General features: G+C 40.1%; 1 protein-coding gene across 6 annotated transcripts in view; it reads right to left on the reverse strand.

Moving 5' to 3' along the window:
- Positions 1 to 15,701, reverse strand: part of DCUN1D4 (defective in cullin neddylation 1 domain containing 4) — a 54,597-nt gene extending 38,896 nt beyond the window's left edge. For 2 of the 6 annotated variants that reach the window (XM_074541515.1, XM_074541513.1), the window contains exons 1-3: positions 15,542 to 15,615; positions 6,055 to 6,121; positions 5,067 to 5,106 (exon numbers count right to left, since the gene is read on the reverse strand). Coding sequence is in view for 2 of the 6 variants with exons in the window: in XM_074541510.1 (XP_074397611.1) it covers positions 5,067 to 5,106; positions 6,051 to 6,121; positions 15,542 to 15,566 (136 nt within the window). In the remaining 4 variants the exon portion in view is untranslated. Of the gene's footprint in view, positions 1 to 5,066; positions 5,107 to 6,050; positions 6,122 to 15,541 lie in introns of those variants that run through there. The other 4 variants (XM_074541510.1, XM_074541511.1, XM_074541512.1 and 1 more) reach the window with 4 other exon arrangements.
- Positions 15,702 to 15,870: the final 169 nt, after the last annotated feature.

Genomic DNA, 15,870 nt, shown 5'->3' on the forward strand with positions numbered 1-15,870 from the left:
CTTTCAGATCAAATTTCTGAAGACTCTGCCAGTAAGTATTTTTTGAAAGCCTACACAGACTAAAACCCCCTAGGATGACAGCAGAACTAAACAGATGGCTAGAAAGAGCCAACAGACTTAAGACACACAATGAACTCAATAAATGAAAATGTGATAGTGAACACCTCTTTTTGGTAAATATGAATTTACTTAAGTATAACCTGTAGCTATCTCATTCCTTCGAGAGCAAATAGATTGCTTTTAAGTGCCTTTCTTTTAAAAAAGTAAAAATCCATTTGTGATGGACACAGGCATTGGATGCTGGTAAAATGCAAGAAAAAAATACACATCCCCTTCGCTCCCCACAAATTTGTGCAGTTTACTGGTCAGTTGATTGTGAAAAGAAATATGCAAGGCCTCTGTGACAAAAGAAGCAGAGCAAAAGAGAAAAAACAAATAAATGTAAAATAAAGCAGTTATAGAACAGAGAAATCATTATGTCAGACCTGCAACCTCATACAAACCAAAGAACTTAACTCAAGAATTCCTGCTTGGACTCTTTGCCTCCTTAAATGACAGGATGTTTTTAAGAAGATTGGTGAACTTGCTTTAAAGGCTTAAACTGATCACAATTCACTACACAACCCAATTTCTCCAATGACTCCTATGAAAAACTTGTATTCTTTTTGGTTTGAATGTATCTAGTTGCAGCTCTCAAAGGCACAGAAAAGGGAAGAAAAGAGACAGCTCAGAAACTGGTAGGTTGAAATGCACACATACACTGCCCTCACACACTGACAGCACACAGACACCAAGTGGACATATTGTAAATGCTTTCCAAGACTTAACATCTTAATAACGGAGGTTTGGAGCAAGTCTTCACTAAACTTCAGATTTTGAATAATCTCTAAACTACTAAAAAACACAGTGTAAGGATTTTACTTTCAAAGTATTTCTTTTGTTACTAAAATTGGTGTATTAAATTTGAAGGGCCGTTATAATTTCTCTGTAACAGCAGCACAATATTTCTTTAATTTTCATATAAAGCTAAAAATTATTAAATTGGATTTTTTTACTTTGAACTCCTGCAATTTCTTAAATTACAATACAGCTCACTAAATAGCAATATTAACCTTTCCTACACAGAGCTTTCTAATTCTAAAAGTAATTTTAGGTCTAGCAGTGCACATTTAATTTCTCTTCCCAAAGGTCTGACCATCTGCAAACAAACATGCAGCTACCTCTGACTACATGTAAATTTGACAGAATTTTACTTACCAAGTGCAGCTTTGCTGATGTGATTATCTTCAAAGTTTCTCACTCTTAGGCCTCAACTCAAGATTGGCAGAACCCTCCTAGTTCTCACTGGTTTCTTGACACTTGAAGCTAGCATTTGCAAGGTAGAGCCTCCAAATGGCTGCTGAATAGACCACCACCAGCCAAAAGTCTGTCAAGTTTAAATGCTGTTTGCCAAACACCCTATTGAATACTTCCAAATTTGCAGGAGACAAAGCTTCCAAATGGAAGTATCAATTCAAGAGCTAAAATTTATCCTAGGAAATTGAAAACAATAAATAAAATAAAACCCACAAGAGAGGGACAGCCCTAGAATAGCAACAAAACCAGAATAAAGAAAAAAAAGTCAATAAAGAAGAACTCTACAAGCTGTGTCCCTACGGAAATTATTTACAGGCATGGCACTTTCACCTTCTCTAGCTAAAGCCCGTGAGGAATCCTGCTCTTCTGATGCTTCAGTAGAAGGATGCTTCAAAGGAAAAATAATTAGAAACTGTGAATGCTGAAGCAATTGGGAAGATACAGCTGATCACTTAATAATGCAACAAAACGACCACAAGCATAGCTACAATCATCAGTTTTCAGATACAAGATGAGAAAGCGAAGATACTCATCAAAACATTAAACAACTTGCAATGCCACTGCAAAAGGAAAAATCATCTTCTCTGTCTTGAATGCTACACTACAGAATTGCTCTGGACTCAAGAGGGGTTTCTTCTCTAACCTAACAAAAGAAAAAACCAGCAGAGACAAAAGCAATTTCTCTCCCTCCAAAGATTAATGAACCACAATGAAGCCTTCTTTTTGTTGAAGAGGGTACCTCCCTGTTCTAAACAAGCCAGGTGACAACAAGAAGCATATTTTAAAGACTTTTTAGTCTGGATAAGTAAGTCACAATTTAATTACCAAATCATGACTTCAAGCTGTTAACAAGCTGCTAGATTTGTAGTTATAACAGAAAAACAACTATTATTTCCAATGTAAGTTTTCCAAGTTAATGCATATACATACTAAAAGAAAAAGAAATTGTTTACAGAATCTGAATGCCTGCTGTTCTTACACCTACAAACAGGTGAAAAGGCAAAGCCCATGACACAGTTGAAGTCTATCTTATTTTTCAGACAGATATGCATACTGAATTATAGCACATGAGACTGCAATCATTGCAGGGGACCAGAATTTTGAAACAAGATTAATTTTAGCTCTCAAATCACTGAAGGAATTCTGAAACTGACACTTCCCTGTAGTTCACTGGTGTTTTAGGGCCAGGTTTCAGACAGGCAATCTGGCTAATACTTAGAAAAGATACAATTTGCTTCTAAGTAATTTAGACATCCAATACATTTTTTGTTAGCTTACAAAAACTGCTTTGAAGTAAATGTGATACGCATTTAAAACTTAACACTATTATTAATAAATATTAACCTAAAACTAAGATTTTTTAAAATAGCTTTTAGAAATCCCAATCCAATTTACATAAGCACACATTAGGTCATCCCAACAACAAAGTCCACAACCTAATGACAATAACTCAGATAATAAATGTCAGAAAATGAACAGCAATCTTTAAGAATAAGGCCTGGGTCCGAAGATTTAGGGTTAAAATAATCTCAGAACTATAAAAAACCTTGACATGGGTTTGGCAACACTAAAACCTTTTGCAACAGTTCTTAATCTGACTTTCAAATGAGTTCTAGACACAGAATCTCCAATTTACAGCACCTGTACAGTTCTATAAATTGTGCAACAAAATTAATAGGTCTTGACAACCTCTTACTGGAAAACAGAAGTTCCACAAGTTTAGGCACATTGAAATCAAACATTTTTCAAAAGTAACTTTATAGATTTATGCCAGTCTCTCCAAGTAAGATGTTTGAGAAGTGTCAAGTTCCATACAAAACGGAAACAGAAGACCTCACTGTACTACATTCATGAGGGCCAAAAGAGCTCCTTGCATGTGTATTTGTCCTCATATGAGTAAAAAACCAAACACACATTTCAACTAAACATGCCTGGAACTTATGCAAATATTTGGGCTTCATCTCTTCCTACAAGGAGACATAAAACAGGGCAGAAGCATAAGAAATAGTGGAAATAATATCTGAAGATGAGGAGGCAACCTGGCATTATCAATCCTTACTTGTGGTTCTCATTCCATATTTGTTTCTGGTTTGAAAGGTTTTACAGTTATTGCAAAAAAACTGCACCCTTTACTGGGATTTTGTGTCCCAACTCATTCAACAGGCACATTTACACTTTTGAAACAGCTTAATTCAAACAACAGTGTGCAGGCAATAGGATACTGGCTTTGATGAACAGGTTTGTACCGACACTGATGGTAATGTGCTCAAGCACCTTCCAATACAGGTAATGAGAGCACCAAGGTTAATTTCTTATACTTTATAACAGAAGTGCTAGGCAAGAGGTAAGACAAATTCCAAACACCTCAAGTACATCACCACTTACTGATTAGTGACAGAAGGGGACTACCTCAATGCTTCACAACAGGTCTTGGTGATCAAAAGTACACAAAGATTATAGAACACATTTCATACAGGAAATCAGTATGAAGCTTAGATATCAGTTTAGAGCACCTGGGACACACAGGAAAAAATTCCAAGTCTCCATCACAAGATGGGAGAGGACATCAGTTCTAAATTATGGACATTAAAATCTCTAACTGTCTTCAACTATTGGTCATAAGCTCTTTTTCAGAGGCTTTTCATTTACATAATGAGTTAATTTCAAGTATCAAATCACTAACCACACTGAAGGAAAGTATTTCAGGGAAGCCTTTTGTGGGTAGGGTAAGAAGAGTTCAAACTTGAAACAAAGTGACCTGCTGCTGTACAGAGGAGGGTGCATAATCCCTAAGTGAGCTCTGTCCAATCCCAAGCAATGCAGTCCTATGAATCTCTTCTCATTGCTCTAGGCTGAGTGTGCTAGATTTGTAAGTGTGTGGCAGAAATCTCCAGGAGGAGCTGTCAGCTCTCTCCACTTCACTAAATGCTCAAGGTAACGCCAGCAAATACAGCCATCACCTCAGGACAGTGAAAAAGCTTTGAGTCAGATGGCTGGATAGACAATGGTCAGTTTTGAAGAACAGTTCTGCTGAGTGAGTGATCAGGGCTTGAAGGCAGTGCAAAAGGAGGTAAGAACCCTTGCAAAACATCAAGTCACAAAGCTCAAATGCTGACAAATCAAGAACGACAGGAAGCTGGTATCAGGCACCTGAGAAGAAGGCCTGAAAAAATGATGACACTTCACAGAACAAAACACAAATATGAACTCAAAAATAGATAGTACTCAGACACTGACTGAAAATCTGCACAAGAAACAGAAATAACCTGCATCAGAACCAGTCAAGAAAAATGCTGGTTGTTTGGAGCACAGCATTTAAACTCAGTCACAGGTATCACAACAGCCAGAAGAGGTTTTGCTTCTGCTCTGGTCTCACTAATGCTCTTTCAAGACTCAAAACACTGTAAGAACACAGATATTCTGTGGCCCATCAGGCTGAGTCCCAGGAGTGAGAGGAATATTTTATTAAGTCTTCTAAACTAAGAGACAGTAAAATTACAGATACTGCTGATACCTGTTCAAGTCCTTCATAATTCAATGAATTAAAAGCACAAACACCTATTTTGAAAAAAACTATGAAACCCAGACACTTGTTTCCTAAAATTCCTTTAGCATTCTAAAACATCATTTTCAGTTATGTTAGAGAGACTTGCTTAATAAAGCATGTTTGAACTGTTTCCATCTATTTTTACTCCATCCCTATTAAATACCTGTCTGGTGATCGTCTTGACCAACGTCCTCTGTCAGATTCTGCAAGAAACAGGAACGACACAGTTAAACAAGACAGTGATCTTCATTCTTCTGTACTATTTTTAACTTTTACTTGACAGTAATATCATCCTAATTACTTAAGGATCATCTACCTAAGATTGTAGACTTCGTGTTTTCAGCTCATATTTACCTAAAAAGTTACACTTACACATTTATCTAAAAAGTTCAAGTAAATTGAATTTGATTAATATTTTTGAGGTTTTTTTTCAATCAAAACCATATCAAATTATTTCAAGAGTGGAAATAATTACCCATCAGGTGAGGAATTGGCATTATTTTACTGAATAATTCCTCCAATAAATGCAGCATTAGAAAGACTGAATTTACCACTTAGCACAGAAATGGCTTTGCTTAAGGATAAACATACATATGTGTTCTAAAGGAAACTGATTAAAAACCATTTGAAACATTGGAAATGAATTTACCCCCTTTTTCAGGCAGGGTCTTTTCCACTAAATTTACAGTGTACACACAGAAGCCGCATCACAATTTCCAGCTATAGTTGCAATAAAACAAATGTAAATGCACAGCACATAAGCAGGAAGAGTCTTCACAAAAACCTTGTTTCACTTTTTGCATGGGTGTAAAAGGACAGCTTGCTCATTCAATACGTTTTCCAGAAGAACTGCAAGAAACTGGGTAACTATGATGATTACCATCACTTAATGTATCCAAGAAAGCTTCTTGTATGAGGCAACATCTAAATCCAATGTTCAAAGTTCAAACTCCACTCTGACCTCAGGAGTATAATCTTTCACCTTTTACTAATAGTGCTTATCTCCTCACCAATTCAAACCCAACAGCCTTTCATACAACAAGGCAGTTATAATTTTTAGAAGTGTAATCACTTAATGATTTCAATCATGAAATATTCTGGACCAAAGCCTTAGCTATTCTGCTAAGAGAAAATGGCAAGTCATTACCAGCCTATTGAGGGTGTGGTAAATCTTGTGAATATTTGCCAGAGTTGATAGATGAGAATTCAGTTGAAAATCTAGAGGGGAGAAAAAAAAAAAAAGAGTTTTACATTTCTGATTTCCAAATGCAGCAGTCATGATCTTCCCATATTCTGGCTATTTAATAAAATCATCACAGAACTATAAACTAAAAGCAATCTCAACTTTTTCAGTGCTAACATTTTCAACACTTGAGTAGAACAATTGAAATCTGCAAAAAGATATCATATGCATCTATATTTCTTAAGATATGGATAACCCTCAGCAGAACAGAAGTATAGCTAACTATAGCTGAATTTAAAAAAATAAATTACAACTTTTTTTTTCCCCTGATATTGGGAATCATTGTAACTTCCATGTTACCCAGTCCTTCTGTTTCATCTATTTCAAAACCAAGTTAAGTACCATACAACATTCTAAAATCATTAATAAAAATCCTAGTTCTTAAAAAAATATGATTTTATTAACACACATGTACTTGCCTTTATGCTAATTTCCTTGCAAAAATAAGTGACTAGAATACACTTGCACAATTGAAACGTGGCTTTTTAATAACAAACCAAAGGTTACAATACAGCACTTGTTAAGACAAGAGACAAAAAAACTGATAATGAAATATTCTGACACCTCTTGGAAGAAGCCATAGCATAGATGTTAATTTTGCTTCCACGCTCCAAATAGAAAACACTTGAGTTTGCTTCAGTTACTAAAGAGCGAGAAACTAATTTTTCTCTATTCTTTTGAATTCCCTATTTTTGCTAGGAATGTGGCAAGAACAAAACTGGAAAGTAACTAATTCACAAGAAAACAACTGAGATCCAGCGAGACAGCAGGCAAACCGAAAAGAATCTCAGAAACTGAACACAAACCAGCTGAGAGGGCTTAAAGACTGCCAACCACTACAGAGTATCTCCATTTAAACTAAAAATAAATTAGCTACCCCACTAGAACTCATGTGCCAAAACACTCTAGAGAAATGTACTGTATGATAAGCAAAGTATTCCAAGCAAACTTCTTCTATATGTGAAAAACTTCTGTATGTGCCTAGCGTCACTACCCAGCTAATGCACTAAAGCATTTCTAATATGAGACATTTAATTTGGCTTTGCCCAGCAGCTGATGCAAGATGCAAGGTCAAAAAAATAATTCCCTTATTTCCATCCAGAGCATTTCAAAGGAATGCTCTCAAGATACACTTAAGATGACCCAGATAAACAAGAGTCATCATTAAACATCCGACTGCCAAGTCAGTGAAGCACACTGCTATGAAGTTAACAAGTGGAACTGAAAAACTGCCTGCTCCAAGTGTACTTGTTACACACATCCCTGTGGAATTCTCTTCTCACAGGGAATTAAAAAAAAAAAGATACTTTTAGAAATTATACATTTCATTTATTATGTTAGCCAGAGTATCATCTAATTAATTGCTACCTATTTCTTAATGTGTTGTCCCCAGTCCACCACAGCAATAAAATTGCTCTAAGTCAGAAGCAGCAGAGATGGAATTTCCAACTTCAGCTAACCTTATTCATTCAAAGTCAAAGACAATCTAATCTTCTTACCAAGCCACAATAGGAAACTCTTGAGCCTTGAACAGGGTGCTAGAGTTTTTCCTGCATTAAGAGCTCAATAAAGTTCCATTTTCGCTAGTCAAACAATACTAAGCAGAACCATTCTGCAAGAAAAAAATAATCCTGAGTTTCTTGGTCAATCCTCAATTCAATATAAAGCAATGAGGAAAAAAACCAGAGGGAGAGGGGGCAAACAGGGAGGAGGACAACAGGGAACATTAAAGCCATTCTGAGGAGGGCAGGATGAAAAGATAAGATTTGATTTGTTAACAGGCAGATCAGATTAAACTTTCTGGAATATGAATTTTACAGTTTCTCTTGCTGCTTAGCCTAAAATCTACAAAGAACATGAGTGGTTAGAGAAACCAGTTATATCTGGGGGTAAGAAGCTGAGAACACTAAGCAAATATTTATTTATTCTTATCTAATATTAACTTCAGATAGCACTCTTAAAATGGTTGAAAAAGTGCTCTAACATTAGGATTATATATATAGGTATCACCTTTGAAACAAAACATTCCTAGGCACTTTAAAAGACACAGTTCATGCCAGTATGTTTTACATGTCCGCTGGAAATATCTGTACAATTTTAAGCTGCTGCTTCAGAAATAGGATCCATAACTATGATGGACTTAGCAGGGTTATACCAATATATTTTCCAGTTGTAATACAAGAGAGATCACACCATCCACCATTTGAATATGGAGGACCAGAGCCCAAAGTTTTTTTTCTCTCACGGGGGAAGCTTGCACAGTGTAGGGATATTACCTAAAACAGAAAACAGGTTTCTTTTACAGTTATAAAAGCAAACACAAGGATCACCCGTTAAGTTAGGGGAGTTAAATTACAGTTCAGGTAATTCTCTGAATTGGTCAGGGAGTCAGGATTTGCTTTATCTATATTTCAAGAATGATACACAAAGTATCCTATACCACTGTGAAAAAGCCTATTTTGAAAAAGATTTAGGTTTTTCTGAGAAACAAAATCCAAAAAATAATAGTTCCCATGCTCGGACAACACTATCTGAGAAATTAGCAAAAATAGCATCGATCAACAGTGGTCAAGATGGCAAGCAATTGGACAGCTGGTTGCAAATGTATTCTTTAAGGACACACTCTCTCCCCTCCACTTCCCAAACTTTCCACATATGCTTATCCAGCCTCCAAAGTTGTGCCTGCTGATCCCCTTCTTGGTCAGCCCACTACACTTGGAATCTAACCCACAGAATAAATAAACAAACCCTGCCATCCCAGTGCTCTGAATCAGATCACCAAGGAGCTGCAACACAAGCTGAGTTAGAGGAAGAAACAGGAAAGGTCTTCTGAAGTGGGAGCACAACAGCAATGTGTTTGATTAATCCACCTGTACCTCCCAGTGCCACCTCAAAAGGAGCAACACATCACAGGAAGCTCCACAGCTGCTTGGATGAGCCTGACACAAATAATGCCACCATGTCTGAAGCTATTTTTCACCTAAAGACAAGAGTTTCAAAGCACACAAATTGGTCTGAATTAATTTTTTTTCCTACAGAAACTGCATCCAGCTCTGGGGTCCTCAGCACAGGAAAGACATGGATGTGTTGGAGGAAGGTCACGAAGGACAACTGGAGGAACAGCTAACCATGAAGAAAGGCTGAGAGCTAGGCTTGTTCAGTGTGGAGAACAGAAGACTCCAGGGAGATCTCACAGCACTTTTAGTGCACTTACAGTACTTTAAGGGGACTTTCAAGAAAGCTGGAGAGGGACTTTCCAGAAAAGCACATAGTGACAGGACAAGGAGGAATGTCTGCAAACTGACAGGAGGTTTAGATCAGATATTAGTAAGAAATTCTTTACTGTGAGGGTGGTGAGACATTAGCACAGGCTGTCCACAGAAGCTGTGGAGGCCCCAAGCCTGAAGTGTGAGGCTGGATGGGGCTCTGAGCAACCTGGTCCTGGTAGAAGGTACTGGTGCCCATGGCAGGGGGACTGGAACGAGATCATCTTTCAGGTCCCTTCCAATTCCAGCCATTCTAAGACAGAACACACAGTTCATTGACCTCCAATCAGAAGAAGGAAATCTGGTTGCTTTGTAAATAGTGAAAGATGATATGTGGAAAGTTTGCTATGACTTTAAGGGGTATATGTCAAACAAGCATATGTATTTTGTTGATTAAATTAGTTTTCATGCAAAAGGTAGCTGATCTTCAGTGAGGTCTGAAGCAATGAAAATTCCAGATGGCATTAAATACTTTGCAGTAATTCAGAATGCAATGGCTAAAAAAAAAATCTGAGTAAAATAATTGCAAATCCCGAACCCAGAAAGGAATGACAGAGACAACTTAGGTTAATGGAATTTAAACATTGTCTGCAGTGTGTGATTAACACAATGGTAAGGGTTAAAGGCTGGGTTAGTCAATTATATATTATTTAAAATTAAAAAGAAAATAGTTTAAAAATAATTTTCAGAATATTGTAGGTTAAGGTTTAAACTATGGACCTGAGAATTACAGAGAGGTAAAAGAAACAAGAGCTACCTGGGCTTGCTTCCATAACAAACTAGAGAAAAAACATTCTACACCCTCTCATTAATGCACTCATGAAATACAATACAGAAAAACAAAAAACTCAATGTATCTTAAGTATAAGCAAAGTATACAGGTAAACTAGACTCAAATACTCTACTTTCCTATCTGAAATGAAAAAACTTTAGAGATCAAATCCCAATTTTTTCTATTTTTTTATCAGAATGAGCAATATGTTGCCAAACTATTGAAATGAACATCTGAAAACCAAGGGGGAAAAAAAAGTACCTACTGTGGAAATTTAAAGCTTGGACAAAACACAGCTACAAGGTGCAGTAAAATCTATTAAAAACTTAGTAAGAAATTAACAATAGTAGTAAACAAGATCAGCTGACTCCAAGTTTAAAAGCTGCTATTTTTTTTAAGCAAATAGAAAATCTATGCAAAATCTCACTTTAACAATAGGTCTAAAATAGTTGTCCCAAATTGATATGCCATATATACAATATTTAAATTTAATATAGAAATAGCAGTAGTAATAACATAGTAGTAATTCTTATTACTGCTAAAATACAGCTGTAAACGTCTCAGAAAAAAAATTAACAGAAAACATATCAGGCAAACTCATATCTAAAAATTAAAATAGCATGCTTAGGCTCTTATTCAATTGTTTTCCTTGCTTTCATGTAAAAGAGATAGAAAAAAAAAAACTTGTAGCAGTACTAGCAACAACAGTTCAAAGTTCTGTTGTCTGAGTTAGCTTTAAATAAACTTTACTTACTCAAAAAAGAATCATTTAATCTTCTACAAAATATGCTATTTTATAGTCTGTAGTCTACTTATGGAATTATCCTAACAGCAATACAATTTATATTGATTAATGATGAATTGATTAATGATCTGAAACCTACATTTGGTGAAAGCCCTCAACACTCATGTCCAGGAAGCAAAATTCTTGTATTCATTACTAAATACAGAAGGCAAAAGAAAAATGTACATCAGTCTTATTTACACAAAATCTTAACAACACACCTGAAGACTGAGAGTCCCAAACTGCAGTACACAGCAGATAGGAGCTGACTCTGCATTCCTGTCAAAGACAGGATTAAAAATCTATTTCAGTGTGTCTGTAGCTGCATCCCTGCAGGCAGTGACACCCTATACCCGGGCCACCCTGCAGAAGAATCCTTTCTCCCACTCCATCATGGGACAAGAAGCCTTGGGTCAAGGGAGGCAGAGAACACGCTGGAAAAGCAGGGTCTCCCTTGATTTGGTGTGGTCAAATAAAGGGCATGATTCAGAAAGCAAGGAAAACAGAAGTGAATTCCAGCTTGCAAAGCAAGGACTGGCAATTAGATGGGATGATCCAAGCTATCTCGAGGAGCATCAGGACCCAGCCATTAAAGCTGAAGACAGCCTGCCTGCACCCAGAACTGCACCAGGCTCAGAGCTACTGCTGACACCAACAGTATCCAAAACCCACAGTTGCAAATTTGTGTAAATTTTGCAAACACAACAGCCTAAAATGTTCTGAAGCAAAACACAGTTTGACTTAAGCTAGTAAATAAAAAATCCTACAGAAAACCCAAATCCAAGCAAAAAAAGTACGGTAGGAGTTACTAAACGTACTCTAAAATATTTTAAAAGTAAACATTCACATTCAACTCTTAACATTTGGTATCACCACTCAGAATGACTGCAACAAAATACTTTAAGATCACTGCATGCTGCATAGATAGGAAAAAGCATAATTCTTTTTTGCCCCCATAGGAACAAATCTTTATTCTACCTAGGTGTTTTTGCAGTATCCTAATCTGAAGGCTTGTTTACAAAAAGATCTACAGCAGTTTAACGCTACTTAAGAATTTTAGAGCAATTTAAACAGTGCAAAATTTGTCTAACTGCTACTTTAGCTTGAATACATTTCCATTGACCTTAAATTGAATAAATAAGAGCTAGGCTAATTCTCCTACACTAACATACAGGATAAAATATTCTGCACAACTGGCTCATGGCAGGATTTGGTTTTGCTTGGAAGGAGGTGATTTTGGTGGGGTGTTTTGTGCTATATAGCAAAGACTAACACTAAGTGAGTTTCTGGTGCAAAACTTCTACTTCCATTGATGGCAAGTGTTCATCCAGTCTAACGCTTATTCTACCATCAAATTAATTCAAACAAGTGTCAGTGAGCTAGTTTTGCATCATTGGCTGCCATGACCCAAGAGCTGTTTGCAAGCATTACTCTTAACTTCATGCCAGGTGTCACCTGGCACCCTACAAAGGGCACAAGCTAATACAAACTTATCTTGTGCTCTAGCTAATTCAGCAGAAATGCAGCCCTGTCAAGCACCTGCTATAGGGTATCCAGCACCGTGCACATCTGGAATGTGGCTCAGGATGGAGCTGCAACAGCCTAGAAACAGCTATGCCAGCCAAAGGCACACTGTCCCGCTGCTTGCTTCCTCCTCCCTGCCAAAACTGACTGACCCCAAGCCCTGCCAGCAGCACAGGCCATGGCCACGTTCCCTAACCCACTTCAGGCAAGAAATCAACCTGCCAGTTGAGACAACTTAAGTAAGTGGCAAGAGCTAACCCAGGTACATTTGACTGAGTGGATTAGAGGGCGCTCCTACAAACCACTCTACCAGCAGAGCAGGGAAGCAGCAATCTGCAGCTAATGAGCAGACCCAGTCCCAGTCTGTGCAGCAACACATCTGCATCAAGTGTGCCACACCAGTCAGCTCCCCAGGATGAGCTAAAGCCTCACAGCTCTAACCCTATATAAATATATATAACCATCTACATAGACACAATTTTATATGTATAGACACATGCCCCTCACTGAATGAACTGGTAGTTGTTCCCATCTCTTTAAGAGCCAAAAGTAAAAATTCTGTTTAACATCAGACCATGATTGTACTAAAACAATTTAATTGGAAGTACAACAAAAATGCTGGCACATATAAACTAAGGGTTCTGCTTCAAGCCCCTGTTAAGTAGTCTTACTTCCTGTAGAAGAAATAACCACACTATTAAATGCTCTAATATTTAAGCTGGATACAAGAGGTGAACACTTTCACAGGATGTACAGTACTTCCTAATGCTATGCTTTTTGGCAAGCACCAAGACAGACAAATTAAGCGAGTTATCTTCTTCTGCTTGAAGACACAAACAAAACTAGGAACTAATGCTTTGAAAAAGCCCAAAGTCTTTGCTTTCAGTACCTGCAAAGAAAGTGTGGGAGGAGGGAAATTAAAGAAAACACAGGATTAATAATTCACTAAGAGCACAAAAAGTACTCAGACAAAAATAAATTTAAATTAAGTGCTGCAATTACACAAATAAGAGCTCACCCTGATACAACAGAATGAAGAGAAGCAGTAAAACAAAACTTTACCTGCCTAATTCAACCTATTACATGGTCTTATACAGAGAAGGCTTTTCCAGTTATAGCTACAGGAGCTACAAGAAACTTTTAAGCAGGCATCTTCAATAGAAAAAAGCAAAGCTGATTTCCTTATATAATGGTGTGTATCCAGACTGAGCAAAAACATATTAATGGAGTTTACAGCATAAGAACTAAGAAGGATCAAAAAAGTGGCTCAAAATAAACCTTCAGTCAAGAGACTACCATAAGCCAGCTCCTGTATGTGCAAAACTATGCTATGAACACTTCTTGCTTCAAGAAGTGCTCATTTAGATCAATGAAAAAAACCCAACCACGATGAAGCTACAGATAATGAAATTAAATAAGGAAAAGATATCTATTTAAAATAACACATATGCAATTAAAAAAAAATTTGAGGCACAAGATTTGATAACTCCACAGCACACTGTTAATGAAAAGCCAGTAACAGCTGAAGGCTGAGGAAGACTACACTTACTGTTTTTTGAAGACAAGTTAAAATTCAAAAAAATTAAAAATCACTATGTCGCCAAATTATCCTACATGAGGGAGCCCTGGAATATTTGTAACTGCAACTCACACGTGTATATAATGAGGACCTGCATTTTTTTTGACAGGGCATATGACAAAAGACACTGAACAGAAGGCATTTTCTAGAATAATTATCCTTCTATTTCTGAGCCAATCATTCCTGTTTTAATGGCAGCCTTCACCACCAACACATAATGACCCCTAAATACAAAGGTAAAATAAACCAGAACCACTAAAAAATGATATAACCTTATGATTTAGAGCCTTTACCAGGCTGCCCCTCTACGAGATCTCATTATAAGAGACACAGGAGGATTCAAGAAAATCCAGGCATTATGCAGCATTTCTTTCCCGCACTGCTTTCAGGACTTTGTCCAAAAGTCGGACAATCATTGCCTAACGCACGATCAAAGCTTCAATGTTCATTATCTTCCCCACAAGCAAGTTCTACAGTAATAAAGCATCTCAGAGCTGCAAATCCTCTCGCAGTGAGAACACGTTCCCGGGAGGTTTCAGAGGGACGCCGCTGAGCAGGACAGCGGTGTGCTCAGGACGAGCGCCAGGTCTCTGCAGCGGACCGTGCCCGTCCCTGAACCCCGGCCACCCCACGGCCACGCCGATGCGTGACCCCCAGCACCGCGCACCCCGCCTACAGCAGGCGGTCGCTGCTGCTCGGAAAGCGCAGCCAGAAACTCGACTGCGGAGACAAAGCCCCGGCCCCGCTCCTCCAGAACGGGCGGCGCGATGCCCCCGTGCTGCCCAGGGCGGGCGCAGACGGCCCGGACGGCCGGGGGTCCGCGGGGTGGGGGCAGCGCGCCGCGCCGCCGCAGGGCCCGCTGGGAGTTGTAGTCCGCCAGGCTGCCTCCCGCCGGCCCCGTTGCGTGGGGCCGCCGCCGTAGGGACTTCGCCTCCCACCATGCGCCGCGGCTCCAGTCCCCCGCACAAGCAGCACGGTTCTCCCGCACTGGCCCGGCGGAACCCGCTGAATTCACCCCCGTACCTCTTCCCTTACACACGCAGCTCCGCGGCCCGCGTTCCCCTCGGCAATCCCGGCTCTCTCACAGCCGGCCACGAGGGCCGGCCGCAGCCTCAGCCGCTCACCAGCTGGGATGGGCAAACTGCGTCACACCCTCCGAGCGCCCCCGGCCCTCTCCGGTGCTGCTGCCCCCACCCGCTCCCGCCCCCGCCCCCCGGGGGAGCGCGCTGAGAGCCGCGGGGCTCCCTCTGACCCGCGGAGGCTCCGCCGCCAGGCACGCACACACCGCCCCGCTCCGCGGCGGTCCCGCACCCGCGGGCCTGAACCCTTTCCCGGCATCGGGAGTCCCGGTGGCGCGCTCGGCCAAGCCTCACGGCTCAGGGGCAAGAGAAGCCGCCCCCAGTCGGGCGGTTCTTTCGGTCGGACAGCGGGGCGAGCGCCGGGCCCGGGCCCGGCCGTGGCACTACTCACTGACAGCGGCGGCATCCGAGTGCATTTTCGTGCAGCGCTGCACACGCTGCCGACCCGGCCCGGCTCCTGCCCTGCTCCCAATCCAGAGCCTGGGCACGGACACCCCTGCCCCGCCCACCGCCCGCGCCCATTGGCCCGCGCTGCCGGGGGACGCGGCGAGCCTCGTTCTCTACTGGGTGAGACTGCTGCCACTCTACCCCCGCCTGCCCTGCACCTCAGCCCCGGCCTTCCATTGGGCAGAAGGCCGAGCTGACCACGCCCTTCCCCGCTCTGACTGGGCTCCGGCGCTGCCAGTTTTTCCCGGCCTTTAAAGCGCGTGCAAAGAGCAC

This window comes from Zonotrichia albicollis, chromosome 5 (assembly GCF_047830755.1).
Source record: "Zonotrichia albicollis isolate bZonAlb1 chromosome 5, bZonAlb1.hap1, whole genome shotgun sequence".
Taxonomy (NCBI): domain Eukaryota; kingdom Metazoa; phylum Chordata; class Aves; order Passeriformes; family Passerellidae; genus Zonotrichia; species Zonotrichia albicollis.